Source organism: Pseudorasbora parva, chromosome 1 (assembly GCF_024679245.1).
Source record: "Pseudorasbora parva isolate DD20220531a chromosome 1, ASM2467924v1, whole genome shotgun sequence".
NCBI lineage: Eukaryota > Metazoa > Chordata > Actinopteri > Cypriniformes > Gobionidae > Pseudorasbora > Pseudorasbora parva.
Genome location: NC_090172.1, coordinates 57,510,886 through 57,529,397, shown reverse-complemented (window position 1 = coordinate 57,529,397; position 18,512 = coordinate 57,510,886). Strand labels below are relative to the sequence as shown.

Genomic DNA, 18,512 nt, shown 5'->3' with positions numbered 1-18,512 from the left:
GAACAACACTGGTTTCTTTGGCCCCGCCCACCGACTCGTACCTGACATGACACAGGCCTACATAGAGTTAAACCGGATCCAACTTCTAAGCAATAAAACATGTCACATAAGCTCCCTTCAGATTCTAATATTATGAATGCATGGTTGAACTTTATTTTACATGAATATCCAGGTCACGTGGGGAACACATTACGTGTTCGTTCCTTCATTTCACCAGGATTCGTTTGTAAATGAGACTGGATTTGCATAAAGGATAAGATTGCATGAATGAATGAAGTAACACACTAATGTGAGTAAAAGTGTTAGGGTTAACTAATCCCTAAAATCAGAGGGAAACGATAGGTGAATAAGACTGATGTAGAAGCACCTAGTCCTGTTTTTAAGCTTAAAGTACCCATATTATGATTTTGCGAATATTACCTTTCATGCAGTGTGTAATACATTTGTTTGTGAATGTAAAGATTCTGTAAAGTCGAAAGTGCACGATCGACTCGACTCTGAACTTTCTGAGTTGTCAGGAATTTGAATACTAATGTGTTATGGCTACACATCCATGAGTAACACATTTGCATGATTTCTGCCTGTGCTGTGAGTTGTCTGCCTTTGAAGAACTTGACCCGCCCTGTTGTGTACATCTATATACAGATTTATCCGACGGGTCGTTTGTGAATCATTAGAAAATGTGCAATGTATATTATGAGAAAATTAACGGGTAAAGACCTTATCTGAATCGCATGAAAAAATACTATAGTATATTATAGTAAAATTACTCTTGTAAATACTACTGTTTTTGAACCATACTATAGTAAAGATACAACAGTATATTATTTACTACACTTTGTTAATTTATGCCACAACATCAATTGTTAAACTATATACTGAGGTATATTACAATTTACTGTAGTATATTTATAATAGTACAATTCAAAAACACTATAGTATTTACTAGAATAATTTGACTCTAAAATACTATAGTATTTTTCATGTGGGTCGCTAATTGAAATTTTGTTCTAGGATCAACAAAAATGTCCAAGAACATGTTCACCGTTCATAAAGGGCCCTCTATTGACCACCACGAGCTGTTCACCGGCCAATAGGGCCACCAACAAGCCTTTATTTATGGCCTGATTGACTAATTGGAGATGAAACATTTCATTATTAAGCTTCTGCTCACCAAGGCTGCATTTATTGAATCGAAAATAAAATAAAAACAGCAATATTGCCATTTTTTTATATATATAATTTAAAATGTATTTTATTCCTGTGATGCAAAGCTTAATTTTCAGCATCATTACTCCATTCTTCAGTCAACATTATTTATTATTTTCAATGTTAAAAACAGATAAGCCTCTTAAAGTAATATCCATTAATATGCCAAACACGTAGAGTTATCCTAACAGAAATAAAATAATTTGTAACAATGTAAAAGTCTTCACTGTCACTTTCAATCAATTGAATGCATCCTTGCTGAATAGAAGAATCATTCATTTTCTTTTTTTTACTCCCAATCATAAAAATGTAGTATAATTATTTTTAAATATTTGCATGCAGATTTTTTTTGTTAACTTTGTATATTTTATCTACAAAAGTAGCCTTGTTTTAATATTTAATATAATGTAAGCATTAATATTTTTTCTCCCATCTCCTGCTTTATGATTAAAATTAGGAATTGTGATCTACAACAACAAATAAGCAAATGCATTCAAGAGAGAACAACCTTCTTTTGATACACTGTCAGCATAACCTCACCAGTGAAGTAAAGGGGACACTTTGACACAAAAACAGTAGCCATTTTGTTTTTTATTATAGCAGGGGTTCTACATGTCTCTCTACGGAGACCATCCTCTATTCTACAACAACAATTGGCCTTTCATTGCTTCAAAGTTAGTGAACCTAAAAGTATTCCAATAAAAGAACAACTAAAACTTCAGTATAAACTCTTCTACTCAAAAGAAAGTCTTTCCAAACATGTGCACAGTGTCGACACTGATCTGAGACATTAAGGACTGTGTGTGTGTGTGAGTGTCTAACCAGCGTAAGGATAAGACAACAGAACAGCCTGTTTGGGCCCAAGCTCTAACTTCTCTAGTGACACCTTGCGATCCACGGCTAGTTTTTCTTCATCTGTGGTGGCGCGGACCCGAGCCTCGGCCGGCAGGTCGCTGTTAGTAAGCTTCATGGTGACTGAGTCATTTCCCCAGTTTAAGGCGACCAGAAAGCGTTCGCTCTGGTCCCATAGGCGGAGAAATGCTAATGAAGTGGGGGAACTGGAAAGGCTGAAATATTCTCCGTGCAGAAGCGATCGCTCTTTTCCTTTCATATCACTGAGTGCTTTAAAGAAGTTACGCACTGCGGTACGCTCTTCCTGTACAGTCTGAGTCAGAGGAACAAAAGGAAGAAACAGAGTATGTGTTTAAAAAATATGCATTTACCAGTGATATGAACAGAGCTATGAAAATGCGATAATGAAAATGTACCTTTGCCGTTGCATTGGCATCTTCTGCTTTACTTTCCAAGTCCCACATCGTGTTAAGTTTCTCCTGTAAAGGTGAAATCATCAAATTCATGAATAAAGTAAAAGTTTATCAAGTTTATCTTACTTCATTTTAAAGGGTTAGCTCACCCAAAAATGAAAATTCTCTCATTAATTGCTTACCCTAACGTTGTTTGACACCCGTAAGACCTCCGTTCATCTTCAGAACACAAATGAACATATTTGTGTTGAAATCCGGTGGCTCAGAAAGGCCTTCATTGACACCAATGTCATTTCCTCTCTCAAGACCCATAAAGGCACTAAAGATGTCGTTACAAAGCCCATCTCACTACAGTGGCTCTACAGTCATATTATAAAGTGACGAGAATAGTTCTTGTGTGCAAAAAAACTAAATAACGTCTTATATAGTGATGGGCCGGTTTCAAAACAATGTCTCAAACGGTTATGAATCATCGATTAATGATTCGGATCGCCAAAGTCATGTGATTTCAGCAGTTTGACACGCGATCCGAATCATGAATCAATACGCTGATTATAAGTCGTTATTTAGTTTTTTTGCGCACAAAAACTAATTCTCGTCGCTTCATAATATGACTGTAGAGCCACTGTAGTGAGATGGGCTTTGTAACGACATCTTTAGTGTCTTTATGGGTCTTGTGAGAGGAAATGACATTGGTGTCAATGGAGGCCTTTCTGAGCCATCGGATTTCAACACAAATATCTTCATTTGTTTTCTGAAGATGAACGGCGGTCTTACGGGTGTCAAACATCATTAGGGTAGGTAATTAATGAGAGAATTTTCATTTTTGGGTGAACTAACCCTTTAATTGCATTCTCAACTCACCCCCGTCTTCAGTCCGACCTCATCTCCAGCGCTGAACACCGGTGTGCCGGGCAGGGTGAACAGCAGTGTGTGAAAGAGCCTCAGCGGCACAGCTGGAGATCGGGAAGCCAGAGAGCCCAGAGTCCGTCCGCTCAGACTCCAGCCCAGACTCGTCTGCAGGTGAGCTGAGTACAGCTTCTGTATCACCTGGGCCTGTGTTACGCCGGGCACGGCCGGATCAAGCAGTCCCGTCAGGAGCAGGTCGACACCTGAGCGGTTCAGCAGGAGAGAGACATCATCCACAGAGAGGCCGGTGACTGAGCCCATCAGAGCTCTGAGAGAGAGAGAGAGACAGAGAGATATGATTGAGTGGTCTGAGTAAGGTGAAACTGTCCAAAAATAGTGAAGGCTAGAAAAATAATTGGTGCTTGTAAACAAAAGAGCATAAATAGATGGAAAAACATTTATTGGGCAGTGCTCATTACCCCATCTGGCCAGCAGGTGTCTCTATTTCATTAAATCAGCAGAAAAGAATTGACAACTAATGTGCAGAAAACTATTTCTGACAAAGTCTGTTGAACATTTAAAATGACACCTGAAAACTATTTAGTGACCATTTGCTAGATGTTGTACTTGTGTGAGAGAGAAAGCTGTATTTCGAGTAATACATTACTATACTCAGGAAATTCAGGAAGTGTATTGTCTCTCTTTTCTTTCATCTGAAATCACTATCTGTGAGCAGTACCCCATTCTGTCCACCAGGTGTCTCTGTTTTACTAAATAAACAGTTCTGACCCCATTTAGTTCTTCACGAACCACAAGCACATACGTTTTTTTGGTGCCGTCAGTTTGGTTGAATATGCCTTGAATAGACTGCCAGGCATCTGTGTTTACGACGTCCCTCAGTTGAGACAATAAGATGCCATCCACCCCCTTACTGAGCCAGTACACGCATGCTTCCTAAAATGAAACCATAGAGTGGATCAAATAAATCTGTTAATATGCCACTGAAAGTACTGAATAATAATTACATAACTCATAGTAGCAAAACAAACTTAGTTTCCATTTACACTACTGTTCAAAAGCATGGGGTCAGTAAGAATTATATGATAGAATTTCTTCTGCTCACCAAGGTTTGATCAAAAATACAGTAAATAGATTTTCTTCATGTAATTGCAAAGCTGAATTTTCAGCAGCCCTTTCAGTGTCACGTGATCCTTCAGGAAATCGTTCTAAGGCCCTGTTGTAAAGTCATGGTGTAACCCGGTACTAAGATGCGTTTTGGTCAATCTGATCACAATTAGACGAGGGAGACATTCCCGTTTACACCTGGTGTTTTAATCCGTCTCTTTTGTCCACTTTCAACCACAATCTTACGTCCTGATTTCTTTGAGGGGAGGGTCTATTATCGATTTTTTCGATCTCATGGATGAAAAACTCATGCAATTTATATATGAACGTGACCAGAGATGACGGAGAAACATACGGAGAGCATCAGCTTTAGTTCCTGCTCTGACAGCCTCAGAGTCGAGAGTGTGTGTTAGAAATCAGGAATGGTGAGAAAACATTGTGCTTGGAACATTTTGTGTCTTCAGACCAAACTTGGGTGTTCGGCCAACAAAGCTCCCGTCTGGCTAGCGGGCCGCTACCCATAATATTTGTGCATTAAGTCAGTAGGTGGACAGTAGGTGTCTTTTGTGGCTGTTCTAACTAATTTGACCACATGAGCAATTACACTATGAAAGCAATTCAGTCGAATGCCTTTTCAACTTTTTGAAAAAATTTAAATGTTTTAGATCCCATTTACACCTGTATTTGGCGTCATCCACTTTAATAGCAGATCTAAACAGAATAATATGCAGATTTGATACTCAAGAAACATTTTGTATTATTATCAATGACTACGTTTACATGGACAGCAGTAATCTAATTATTGACCTTATTCTAAATAAGACAATATTCTGATTAAGGTGTTTACATGAGTTGCTTTTAGAGTACTCCGTTCATGTTCCCGTTTTACATGTGATAGAACATAGATCGATTATGGCACGTCATTACGTCCCCATGCCACGCTAGGTTCTCCAACATCCAATCATAGCGTGACTTTGGCAGGTGTGTTAATTTTATGGGCTCAGTAAACCCGCTGTAACTTCACCTGCGGGTGTCGCTGTTGGACAGTGTTACTTTACATTAAGAAGTATAACAAAACATGCGTTTTTATAATGTTTTATATCTACGTTGATTTATTTTTTTAATATTATGTATTGCCTCTTTTTGGTTTTTTTGAAGAGACACTGCCCCTCTTTCCTCCTTATTGACAGCCTACATTTAGAATAATAGCTTTGATTAATTATGATAAAGGTTTAAAAATCGAGACTCTTTGGATTGTTTTTCCTGCCGTCGAGCCACAGGCGTTCACTGAATGACCCATCTGGTTTGCGATTACAGATACAAACTTATTGTATTTTACTTTTACAATGAGCATAATAATTACAACAAAAATAAAAATAGAGAGAGATTACGCAGTGTTCACAATGAACAGTCAAGTAAAAAACAACGTTGCCCATAGCAACGAGGTTTATGGCAACGACTTTTCAGACTGACAGATAAAGATAAACGCGACTTTTCCACCATTTGTTACTGTTTTGTACACGTTGTTATATTAAGTATAATTCCAATTTTGTTTTATTGGCCACAATATTATCGATGATTGTTGAAAGGGGCACTTTTGATTAATTTGCAAAAAGGGCAGAGGCTCCAACCCACAAAGCCTCCCCTCTGCACTTCTCTGTTGTGTCCTGTCACAAAATGCGGTGAAATCTCCGACATGACATTAATTGTTAGATTAAGGTGTGTACATGTCTCTGATAATGCGACTAAAATAGGCATACTCCACATGTCTTAATCCGATTTATGTGTAGTTAGATTATGACTTTAATCAGATTAAGGTAATTAGAAATCGCTGTCTACATGGTAGCCTCTTAATCAGAGTATTGTCTTAATCAGATTAATATCGGAGTATTGTTGTCCATGTAAACGTACTCAATGTTAAAAACGGTTGTGCTGCTTAATATTGTTGTGGAAACAGCGATGCACTTTTTTTCAGGATTCTTTGAGGGATAGTGTTCAAAAGAACAGCATTTACTGACATGATACTGAGCATCTTTACTGACACTGATAAAAAGTGACCCCAATCTTTTGAACGGTAGTGTATAATGCTATGCTGATATCAGAAGTAAAACTTTACCCTTCCCTACTTGACCCCGTTTATACATCTCAAAATATTGTTGTCTTTTCTTTCACAAACTGACCTGCCCCATCAATAAATCTACTCCGTTCCTATCAGCACTTACTCTGAGTCGCTCAGCAACAGTAGCAGCATTGTTGAACCAGGCTGAAACTCCTTCATAATTGGGTGTTAGATCCAGCACTATGGACATTCCTAAGAGGGAGAGAGAAAAACAAGGAGAGGAGGAGGAGGAGAAGGGGGGAGTTAACAAACCAGAATGCTTTTAAAATGACCTTTCCTGACAAAACCAAAAGCCTAATGTTTGTCTTGCATGAGGCATTTTATTTTAAAGGCATATGGCTTTATTTGCTGGAAACCACAGGGATGTTCCTGCGAAACCAACACAACCATGTTTGACTAGGCTGTGTTTGCACTGCAAGTCTTAATGCACAGATCCGATCTTTTGACCATATCAAATTTTTTGGCCCATTTGTTTACATTCACTTTAGACATGACGGGTATCTGAGTTTATATTAATTCCTGCCCAAAATGATTGTCGGTAACCGCTTTACTATGCACATGATAGTCTCAATAGTTTTGAATGGTTGTGCTTTTACAATTAATTATAAAGTTCATGTCAGGTGGCCATGTTTATTTGCCAGCATAGACAAGATAACAGCTGTCATGAATGTTTAGCAGCCCAAATTCTGACTGAACGGATATATACATGAAAATTAATTTTGTTTATTATTTTTTTCTAGTCAAGTCAGCGTTATTTATATAATGCTTTTACAATGACGATTGTTAAAGGAAGCTTCACAGTGTTAAATAGGAAAATATTCCAACAAAATTTGATTTTGTCGCTCTGAAGGAAACATTTCAATTTATCATATAGCGACAATGTGGTTAGATCAGTGATATAGTTGATACAGTTAATTTAGTAATTAATCCACAGCTCATTAGATCTAGTATTCTACAGTGAAATAAGTGAAATAGTAACGGTGTAAGATTCATTTTTTCAATGATTATTGATGAATTAACGAGGGAAAGAGAGATAAAAAGAGACAGAGGGCACGAGTAAGTAACTTCCTAGTTAAGCTTGATGGTTTAATTACAGCAAAGTTGTCACCTCATTGCTGAGAAATATACCGGTCTCACAGACAGGGATTAGATTAAACAGAATTAAGCCTTAGTTCAATTAGGGCATAGCTTTTATAAACGTGTCTTAAAAAACATTACTAATTGATGACATAACTGAATTCATTTACGATATGTCAGTGCAAGATGCTTTCAGTTAAAACAGCTCAAACATACATTTTAGTCTGAGTCTAGCTTAATCTTGTCTGTGAAACTGGGGTTATATGTAATGAAGCAGTTTTATTTATAAAACTCACAGGGCATAGGTTGAAAACCAGTTCCTAGATGTTTCAAGTGCAATTTCTTTCCTTTATAAAGTTTCCACCTCAGTAAAAAAAAGCTGCGAGCGAGCGCATAAAGGCACATCTCCTTCATAATACAACATTAAAAAGCTATCTTTGTGAGCAAATGGCTTGTGGTGGCTTGTTTAGACGGATATCCAGATATTGGATATGAATCTGATTTAAAACCACATTTGAAAGTCAGATCGCATGCAAAACAAATTAGATTTTTGTGTTTACGTGTGCAACAAATTCTGATCGGTGTCAGATTTCTTGTGCCAGTGTAAACTCAGACTTAGTGTCATTTCAAAGGCAGTCCTCCATGTTGTCACTGAAATGGTACAATATCTATCTATGAACTGCCAGGGAACATACAGATTGTTTGTGAGGTGACAAAGTTCTGTATTCTGTATATTTTGATATATTTCAAATTAAATACAAGCGCTTTGAGTGCCTTGAAAAGCGCTATATAAATTGAACGTATTATTATTATTATTAAATATAAGAGTAGTCATGGAAACTATATTTATATCATGATGATTACAACATTTATATATTATGAGATATGTTTTTGTATATATCTTAATGGATTTATATCCATTGACATATATATATATATATATATATATATATATATATATCATTGTTTTAATTTAAAAAAAACTTTTATTATTTACTTTATTTTTTTAAATGTAGCATGCTGTACAATTTTTTTTGGACTACTTGTCATAGTCTGGTTTTGTTGATCATGTTATCTATGTAACAATGTGACTCTTTAAATCAAGATGGCCTCTGCACTAATCATTGTATGCTTGACATTGACAATGGTCACATGACCGAACTGTTTGTCCTTTACTCAGTAAAGCATTATTTTTATCTTTGCTATTAATGAGTTCTTCTTTGGTAGAGTGTGTGAACTCTCTTGAAGTGTTTCAAATTAAATATAAGTAAATAGTTCAAATAAAGTTTAAAATGACGCTAATTGTATGAAAAAACTAAAACAGTAAGTATGCCATGTAGTCAGGGTAAGAGGTCAAAGGTTAGACTGACAGCTCATTGTTGTTTCAGACATCCTTCCTCTAAAAGGCCAATTCCGGTGACCTATTTTGTGATTTCAAAATAGATCAATATGTGACATGGCTGATATTTTATTTTGAAAACCTTAGAAAGCAAATAAGTGAGGTCACCTTTTCTATGTGCTCGGTCCAACAGAGAAATCAGCTGGCTTTCAGAGCCAAATTCAGGGTTAATGGAAGTTAGCTCCAGTGTGCTAAAATGGTCTTTTTGCACTGTGTGTATCGGACCCAAAACAAGCCCCTTCACCTTCATCTGGCTCAGATAGTCCAGCTTGTCCTCCACTCCTACAGACAGAATGAGAGAACAGTTAAAAAGAAGAAGAGGAAGCGAATGATCAGGTACTTCCTTTTACTCCAGCCACAGACCTCAGGGCGGTCTTTTAATTATTAATCTGCTTTGATTGCATAACCACAGTACAGTGCACACCTGAAGATATCAGGGTTTAAGGTCACTGTACTAGATTATTTCACTGTAGTCCACGGTATGTGTGTGAGAGTGTGATTACTTGTGCAATATCACGACTACAAACTCAGCCAAAGTTGTGTCGAGGGAAGTAATGTGATGAGAGGGCAGAAACTTGCGCAGATCAGCACATGCTTCTCACATGAGCGAGTCACAAGACTTTAGCTACAGCATCAGCAAATTTGCAAGTGTTTTATCATAGCAAAAAAAAATAGGACTTTCATGTACTTCATGCCTATTGTCTGTTTTGTTTATTAAGACGTATGTGAACCTCTATGAATTGTATCAAGAGTGTATGAAGTTGAGAGATGATGGCAAGACGTGTTCCCATTTTTTTTTCTCCAATGATTAACACAAATGATAAGCAAATGACTTAATGATAATTAAATGGAGACATTCTCACCTTTCAGTCCATCATCAGAAAAAGCGCCGACGTCAGATATCTGATACAGAAGACCTTCGTTCCACCAGTTCATCTCTGGAATTGGTTTACAGCGTGGAGCCTGTACTATGATCACTATTGCTCCAGCCAACATGCCAACCCAGCCGAGCCAGAACAGAACCAGCAAGGCCCAACGAGTCCGAACCCACCTGAAGAAAATATGCAATGTATATCAGATAGATAGATAGAATCATTCAGTCAGATTCATTAAAACACTGAATCATCCAGTAAAAAAAAGAAGAGAAGTAGGCTACGAGGGAGTCATTGAATCATTCATGCAAACCAACTTTTTTTTAAAAATGTATTCACAATTATTAAAATTTCCAAATAGACTGCATCATTTAACATTTTGACAGAAACTCTAGTAAATTACAGTCTCTATTTGAAAAACAACAACAACAACAAAATCTTAATTCACAATTTATCCAGAATCCAATAGATGGATAGATAGATACCCAGTTGTACCGGCGACTTTCATTAACTCCTCTTTGGAGAGGCCCGTAAATTTGACCTCCGTGTCCTCGGGCACTTTGACTTTTACGCTGCCGTTTTTTTCTGTGCCTGTCGGAGTTTCTCCGGTCATCGGTTGCTTTTCCTGATCCATCTCGTTCAGTTCGACGTCCTTCATGTCGTCGTCTTTATTCATGTTTGACGGTGATTTCAGCGCTGTCTGTTGAACGGAAAAGTACGATTAGCTAATCGAAACAAATGACACCAAAAGAAACATATAGGCTTATCTGCTTTGAAACGTAACGTTAGTAAAAAGCGCTATAGACCTTATTCGGAGCAGAGCTTTGTGGAAACGTAGCGTGTTTTGATTTCAATGTCATCAGCCGTAAAAATCTCTATGCTCCTATAGATCACTTATAATTTTCCGTTTGGAGTTTTTTGTCTACTGAATTTCCAGGTAGATATTTTTGCAATCTACTCATCAGAACAATAATATTAGGCTAATAAAAAATATATATAAAAGCACACATTTAAGAATAGTAACGTTATCGTAAGCTAGCTTACCAGTGAACAGATGCTATCTCGCACCACCTCGCTTTCATTTCTGTTAAAAATCTAAATTTTGATTCGCGAAGCTTCCAAATGAATCGTAAAATGTAGCTTATTTATTTTTAAAAACTAAAATACAATTTATAGCCAACATTATAGAACCTCGACTACAGCAAAAGAAACATATTTTTTTTAAAAGAAAAGAAAAAAGAATTTAAACGATTTAAAAATAACATTTAAGCTACTTTGTTTTGCACAATTCTATTTTTTTTTTATAAAAGTATGGCATGTTAAACAACTCCAAAAAATAATCCCGATGAATGAATGAGACATACCTGCAAAAAGAAGAAGCTTCCGTTTCAAGCCGGACTCCCGCTGTTAAACTCTAGATCTGAGACTAGATTTGACGGTCAACCCGGTTTATATACTGTCGACTTGTGTCGACTTCACTTGCAAACGCCCATTCGCTGTCTAAGGAGGAACTGTAACTGGGAAACCGATAAGACTTATGCAACAGTCTTCTGCGACGACATCAAATAAAACGCCTTTAATGTAGCTTACTGCATTTGCATACTGCTCGAGAAGTTTCACTACAATCTCGACTTTAATACAATCATAGTTCGCAAAGAGTTTCCACCTTAAATATCCCCTCCCGAGCGCATCATTGAGCCTGAGTTCACTTGAGTGAACAGGAATTCATCCTGCAAACATCCCCATGAGAACAAATCTCTCTTTGATGAAAAAGAAATGAGCTAAAATCACAGTAATAAAAATGTGCTTACTCATAACTTTCAGGCGGTTTTAAGACTGAACAGCAATAGCCTATAAAGTGCAATACTCAAACTGTTTTTATTGCACAATCATGTCATAAAGCATTGGGTTGAGCTTGCTAATATGAGGTAATATCAAGATAATGCCTGTTAATAAAAGACTGTAAGATCTATTCAAGTTTTTCCCCTTAAAAATCCCTAAAAACTAGATTGCTCATCCTGATTACTGGTTCTGTAAATATATATATATATATATATATATATATATATATATATATATATATATATATATATATATATATATATATATATATATATATATATATATATATACATATATATATTAAAAACACACACAATCAACATCACCAACGAGTGATGTGGGTTATTTTCATGTGAAATAGGCAACAACAAAAAAGAAGTTTGATTTTATGAATGTTTTTCTTTTCTTTTTCAGAGGTTGGTTGCATAAAAACACAGCTCTTCTTGCTTAACAATACAAAGAGGATACAATTGGGGCAACATGCAATGAAAAAAGAAGTGTAATAATGGGAGTAATAATTGGCAACATTTACATAATAATATCTAATATTTCACAGGAATATTGATATATAATTTCCCTATAATTTACAATAATACTCCCGCAAAGTAATGTTCACTTTCTCCTCTTAGCCTACCAAGAGAACAATGTGTGAGTGTTTTTCCCATGTGACAGAACAGTATGTTGGCCCCTTCTGCCTCACAGTGAGGAGAATTTCAAACAGTCCCGGGGCAGCAGGGTCACAGGGATTACCAATAATTCTCTCTACTGGGAAACTGTCTTTTTCAAGCTCTGCTTTAAAGCATCCTGTAGTGTTTTAATCTAATCAGCCTGAGATTGTCCTTACATTCCTATAGATTATTACTCGCTGGCAAAGTTCCTAATCAAAAGTTTGGGGTCAGTAAGATTTTTTTTTTTTAAGTCTCTTACTTTCAGCTCAACAAAACTGTAATTATTTTAATAAAAATAAATAAAGTAAAAGTAGTAATATTGTGAAATACTATTAAAAAATTAAAAGAACAGATTTATATTTGAATATATTTTAAAAATGTAATTTACTCATGTGATGCAAATCTGCATTTTTCTGGGTTAAAATCGTAGGGCCATCAAGTCCCGTTCGTGGGACACTCAGCGACATGATACCATTCAATTTCAGTGGAGGGCCGGTGACTTCTGGCAATACGTGCGACAGAGACTGTTGGAGACTGAATGTAGCCATGTCAAGCGATGCAAGTCACGCGACAAAAATTCAGAAAATGTAACTTTATGCAAATGAGCAGCAACGGAGGCCCCTAGAATAGTCACCACCTTTCGCCCCGCTAGCGACAACACTGCCCTCACAAAACAAAAACAACAGAGTGAATAAAGTTGCAAATTCAATCTCTGACAGTAGGTGGCGCTTACAACAGCGAAATAGTATTTCCTCGGTTAACGCTGTACACAAACCAGCGCTGCGCTTGTAGACCGTTTAAACAGCTATTTAACGGTTTAAGAAAGGGGCATCTTTGTTCTTTGGACGTTTCAGGTTAGTTGTTGAGCGCATTTAAAACATCCGTGAGAGGCGATATGGTCTATAAATAGGCATTATACAGGAGGTAGAGAACTTTTCTGAAGACAGTCGGTCAGTTTCCTTCTGGGATACATTCTTATAAACCCCCACCACCAATTTAATGTATATTTATATATTGAGCATCGCAAACAATTAGCTAGCGCACACACACACACACCATAGACCGTAAAAAAATATGGACGACTCGACATCATCCGTTTCCGCTTGTCAGATTTGAAGCTTTCAGGCGCCCTTGCACGGCGCGGACATCTTGGGACCGAGTCTGCGCAGTAGCGATTTCGGGACCGGAGTTGCGCAGTAGAGCGCAGGAAGTAGAGCAGGAAGAACAGTCGCGATATCAAAAGCCCGCCCACACTCTCGCAGATGCAGAACAATTAATTATGTTGGTGTGAAATAAACAGTTATGGAAATGTAGAAATTAAAGCTAAAGATCTAATCTGCTCCCAAAATTTTCGAAAAAAGTCCGTTAGTGCCTCAGTGACAACTTCACTCAGAGAAGCCGTCAGTCTCAGCTGTCAATCATGACGTCACACCCCCCGTTTTTATAGCATCAAATAACTAACTCAAAGTAAACTTATTTTTAAAACGAATACCTGAAATGAAATCATCGTGATGATAACTGCCTTCAGTGACATACACTAACTTTGGGGAACATTTTTTGAAGTGTAATTTTATTATTTAGTTTGCCTCGCGTCCATTAGAAAAAACAGAGGGGCGGCTATACTGGGACCGGTCACCGTGGGGCGATCGAGGCGCGAAAGCTTCAGTAAATGAGAGGGAGACTGCAGGCTTGACACACACACACACACACACGTCTGGTTCACTATCTTTGTGGGGACTCTCTATAGACGTAAGGGTTTTTATACCGTACAAACTGTACATTAGGTTCCTTACACTGAACCTAAACCTACCCCTCACAGGAAACATTCTGCATTTTTACTTTGTCAAAAAACCTCATCCTGTATGATTTATAAGCCTTTTGAAAAGTGGGGACCGCTGGCTGGTCAGCAGCAGCACACATTCAGAAACCCTCTACCTCCACCAGCTCCACCTGTATAGATCTGCTCTGGGTAACTCATCTCTGCTTCTTTGCTAAACAACAGCAGTGTGTCGTGTATGTTTGGACAGTGGCAAGTCCTGCACTTGCTTTGTAGCAGATCTATTCTGCCAAGACCAAACATATCAACGTTGTCATATCCCTTACCATGCCATGACAGAAATAATGTTGTTTAAAAAAAACAACATCTTCAAATAAGTCGAACCCCATTGAAACATCACTGACCATTATTATGTACTGCATTTGTATGGTTTGTATGTAATTCCAGGGTGTGCAGTGCTCTCTAGTGGGGACTGGGATGACTGGCCTTCAACAGCAACACAGACCATGGTAAGCTAAATAACAAACTCTTCAACCACAGCACATTCACATTTTAATTATTCACGGTTGATGTCATAGATGTCATTCCTAATTTCCGACCAAAAAGGAAATATTTTACAAATCTAAAAAGTCCAAATGAATCAATTTTTGACAGTGAACTCAGTTCTTCTGCAGATGAGCCGGGGTGAATGCCAAAGGCAACAGGTCTCTGAGACTGGTCTTCTTATAGGTCCCGTCTGGCTTAGTGAGGTAAACGTCCCATTCACTGCCAAACTAACACAACACAGGGTTGGAGAGAAGGATAAAACAAATTAAGAGAGAGAGGCAATGATGTTCAAAAGTACGGTAATGACTGACGGATGTGATAAAATATGAATGCAGCCATACCTCCATTAACACCTGTCGACAAGCACCGCAGGGTCCTACAAAACTATCTTTGATATCACTGTTGGTTAGATGAAAAGAAGGATTCTCAGATTTTTTTTTTTTCAGTGATTAAAATTGCAACATTTCAGTATTTGGGATATACCACGTGACAGCAATGGCTGTAAATCTTCTGTAGCCTTCAGCGACCGCTCTCTGTATCGCAGTTCTCTCCGCACATATGGTAAGGCCATAGGAGGCATTCTCAACATTACAGCCTAAAAACAATGGTGGAGGTCAAGATCACTCTTACAAGACGATAAAGAGCTGACTGTATCCTCTTGAGACCCAGGAATAGACTTGTTGCCCTCTGAAGTAGATGATATTTTTGTGAATTTCTCTGACACCATGCATTATCAGTTTTAATTCTGGATGTCCTGTAACAACAACTTCTGCTTGGTCTTGGTCATGAATCAGGACTGATATTAATTTAGTGATCAAATTTAGCACTCTTATAGAAAATATGGTCATATAATTATAATTTAAATCTGAATCATTTTCAACATCTCAGGAAAATGTTATGGGGTTTCTAATCAAAATATGACTTTCTGTTATAAAACAGGACAATGATTTCATACCAATAGGGAAATTATATATCAATACTCCTGTGAAATATTAGATATTATTATGAAAATGTTGCCAATTATTACTCCCATTATTACACTTCTTTTTTCATTACATATGTTGCCCCAAGAACACATTAATGTGCAAAATCGATACAGTTTATAGATATACATATGTATTGCTGTTTACCTACTGCATGCATGAAGTAAAATGCTAGCTATATTCCGTTATATCTTTCATGAGAATTGTCTTTATACAAAGTTTGGTTTTAAAAAGTCCTGAAATCTAAAAATTAATTGGTGAATGAAAGTGAATAAAATATATTTATTTATTTTAAAAAGAAAATCCCATTTGTTTCTCGAACAATGTAATGACATGAAGAACAAAAACCTCAATACTTTTTTTGGGGTCACAGAAGGATATGGCAGATAAAATGCGGTTGAACCATGTTGCTTCTAAACAAACACGAAGCGCTTCTGCTTACCAGTGATAATGGCGCCCCCTGTCGTCAAAATGGCGGCGCCGACTGGAAACCCACTGTACGGACAGTAAGCCATTTCCCGTGCCTTCAAGCATTTTGCAACTAGTTCCGCAACTTAACCAGAACGGTTAACCCATTACAAAACAACAAGAGAGAGCAAAACAACGGGACAAAACAAAGGCGCATCAAAACATAAATGCACCTTACAACATAACTAGCTAGGATATTATGGCTAAAGTATGAAGGATGCATATGTCTGCGTTACATTTTCCACTCCTAAAAGTGGAAGCTCAGGTTATTTACACACGCCAAACATATAGATTACGTGCATTAAATACAAACCCGCGTTGAGAGTCTATTTTACATTGGATTAAATGTTTACCTACCAGCCATAACAACTAATGGTCTCGTTACGCTGGACTAGATAGTATAATGCTATTGACAGCGTGCTTTTTCCCCCTTCTTTTTAAGCAGTTAATATAAAGCAGTTTGGTGAACAATTGTTGTTGTTGACTTGCCAGCAATAATGATATTTCTGGACGGGTGCTGTGACAGGACAACTGACACGATATCGCGCATGTTGTTGTGGGCGGGTAAACAGCCCTAACAACCTATCATAGACCTCCTTGCTAACAACCCTCTCATGAATTATTCAATCAGGTAACAGTTTTTTTCAATGGTACAGTAGGCCTAAGCATTCTACTAACTAAGTAATCAAATACATGTCAACTTGTCAAGTAGCTCTCAATAGAATTATCTGATAACACTTTATTTTGATGCTCCCCCACAGACATAGCCTACTAATTAAGTAACTTTGCAACATGTCAACTTATTCTACTTACACCTAACCCTTACCTAACAGTCTACTGAAGTAAACGGACACTCTGAGAGTTAGTTGATATGTAGTTGTAGTTACTTTTACTTAGAAAGTCTAAAGTGTACTATCAAAATAAAGTGTAACCTTCAATCATATTTTAGTTTTTATTTGTTTTGTATGTATTTTGATAGTTACAATTGTCATTGTAGGATATATACTGTTATGTAAAAAGGATATAAATACGTTAAAATGCCAGAAAGAAAAGTACAGTCGTTAGGCCTGTATATAAGTCTGTTTTGATTGCTTAAAGGGATAGTTCACCCAAAAATAAAAACGTGTTGATTAATTACGCACCCTCAGGTTGTTCCAAAATGATTGTTTTATATGATGAACAGATTACTTTTATTCACATATAAACATTCATCAACTCACACATCAGTTGTGGTAAACAGAAGCTCAAGCATGTACGCTTTACGCGCACAAACCAATGAGGCTCATTCTTACGCAGAGCTTCTGCAAGAACCAATGAGGTTCATTCTCGTGTTATGGAGCATGTTTGAGCTGCCAATTAACCAATGAGATTCATTCACGTGTTACGCAGCTGAGCTTCAGCAGGAACCAATACGATTTATTCTCGTGTTACGCAACATGTTTGAGCTTCAGCGAGAACCAATGAGGTTCATTCTCGTTGTGCAAGCAGATTCAGTTGAGTTTATGTTTGCTTATCGATGTTTAAATGTGAATAGTCTAAATTAAATGTTCATCAAATGTTCAAAGTGATCTTGTCTCTTCAGAACATTTGGACACAAACCACTCTTTTCATATGGATTAGTTTTATGATCTCTTTATGAACTTTTTGAATCATCAAAATGGTAGTTGAATAGCTGTCAACGGAGAAAGAGAAAGCTCTCCGATTTCATCAAAAAGATCCTGATTTGTTTTCTGGAGATCAACAAAAGTCTGTCTCAGACTGGTTTGGAATGACATAAGGGAATGCTAATGTTTACATGAACTATCCCTTTAATTTGCAACTCTCCATCCAGATCTTTATTGATGAAACAACCATTATGAGAAAATCTCTTGTAACAAATTATTAAGGTATATTAATAATACAGCATATTTTAAGGTAATAGCCAAACTACAGGCCTGCAGCTAAATTTTAACATGGAGTTCTATCAGTGAAGATAACAATAGTATAGTTGTACAAAATGGTGAACAAACAAAAAACAAACAATATGGACACACAGAGAAAGCATATATTGTTGAACCAAAATGCAAACAGATACAAGGTTCTATGACAGTGTTTTCCAGTACTGGAGGAGTCATTACTGGGAGGATATATGGAGTAAATCCAGTAGGTACCTGAAAGAACAACATGTGGCCATTACTTTAGTTTCAATAAAATATTTACTGTACTGACAATAATTTAGTCCAAAACTACCAGTAATGCAACATACCAGCAAAGAACCAGCACACGATGAACACACAGAGCATCAAGCCCAAGGCACTGCAGAAGCGAGCCAGC

General features: G+C 37.2%; 2 protein-coding genes across 3 annotated transcripts; both read right to left on the bottom strand.

The window, feature by feature from the left end:
- Positions 1 to 1,782: 1,782 nt before the first annotated feature.
- On the bottom strand, positions 1,783 to 11,830 carry LOC137078729 (amino acid transporter heavy chain SLC3A2-like). Its single transcript, XM_067446363.1, has 9 exons — positions 11,280 to 11,830; positions 10,401 to 10,615; positions 9,907 to 10,094; positions 9,152 to 9,325; positions 6,671 to 6,759; positions 4,147 to 4,277; positions 3,339 to 3,651; positions 2,478 to 2,540; positions 1,783 to 2,374 (listed from the first exon to the last, which is right to left on the bottom strand). The coding sequence occupies exons 2-9, from the start codon at positions 10,589 to 10,591 to the stop codon at positions 2,027 to 2,029; spliced, it is 1,497 nt and encodes a 498-aa protein (XP_067302464.1). The 5' UTR covers positions 10,592 to 10,615; positions 11,280 to 11,830; the 3' UTR covers positions 1,783 to 2,026.
- A 2,907-nt stretch (positions 11,831 to 14,737) lies between these two features.
- zgc:103586 lies at positions 14,738 to 16,794 on the bottom strand. 2 transcript variants are annotated; one of them, XM_067452010.1, is made up of 5 exons: positions 16,557 to 16,794; positions 16,174 to 16,284; positions 15,232 to 15,343; positions 15,090 to 15,147; positions 14,738 to 14,975 (listed from the first exon to the last, which is right to left on the bottom strand). In XM_067452010.1, exons 1-5 carry the CDS (start codon positions 16,561 to 16,563, stop codon positions 14,862 to 14,864), a joined length of 402 nt encoding a protein of 133 aa, XP_067308111.1. In that variant the 5' UTR covers positions 16,564 to 16,794; the 3' UTR covers positions 14,738 to 14,861. The 2 variants fall into 2 exon arrangements, with proteins under 2 accessions (XP_067308111.1, XP_067308110.1); XM_067452009.1 differs by having other exon boundaries at positions 16,689 to 16,764.
- Positions 16,795 to 18,512: the final 1,718 nt, after the last annotated feature.

Excerpts from the sequence above, each read along its gene's own strand:
- LOC137078729 (XM_067446363.1), bottom strand. The coding sequence starts at position 10,591 with ATGAATAAAGACGACGACATGAAGGACGTCGAACTGAACGAGATGGAT. Across the intron at positions 4,278-6,670 it reads CTGTTGCTGAGCGACTCAGA|GAAGCATGCGTGTACTGGCT; the intron begins GTAAGTGCTGAT and ends GTTTCATTTTAG. Across the intron at positions 2,375-2,477 it reads ATGCCAATGCAACGGCAAAG|ACTGTACAGGAAGAGCGTAC; the intron begins GTACATTTTCAT and ends CCTCTGACTCAG.
- zgc:103586 (XM_067452009.1), bottom strand. The coding sequence starts at position 16,749 with ATGCGCGATATCGTGTCAGTTGTCCTGTCACAGCACCCGTCCAGAAAT. Across the intron at positions 15,344-16,173 it reads AGGGGGCGCCATTATCACTG|GCTGTAATGTTGAGAATGCC; the intron begins GTAAGCAGAAGC and ends CATTGTTTTTAG. Across the intron at positions 15,148-15,231 it reads ACAGCCATTGCTGTCACGTG|TGATATCAAAGATAGTTTTG; the intron begins GTATATCCCAAA and ends TCTAACCAACAG.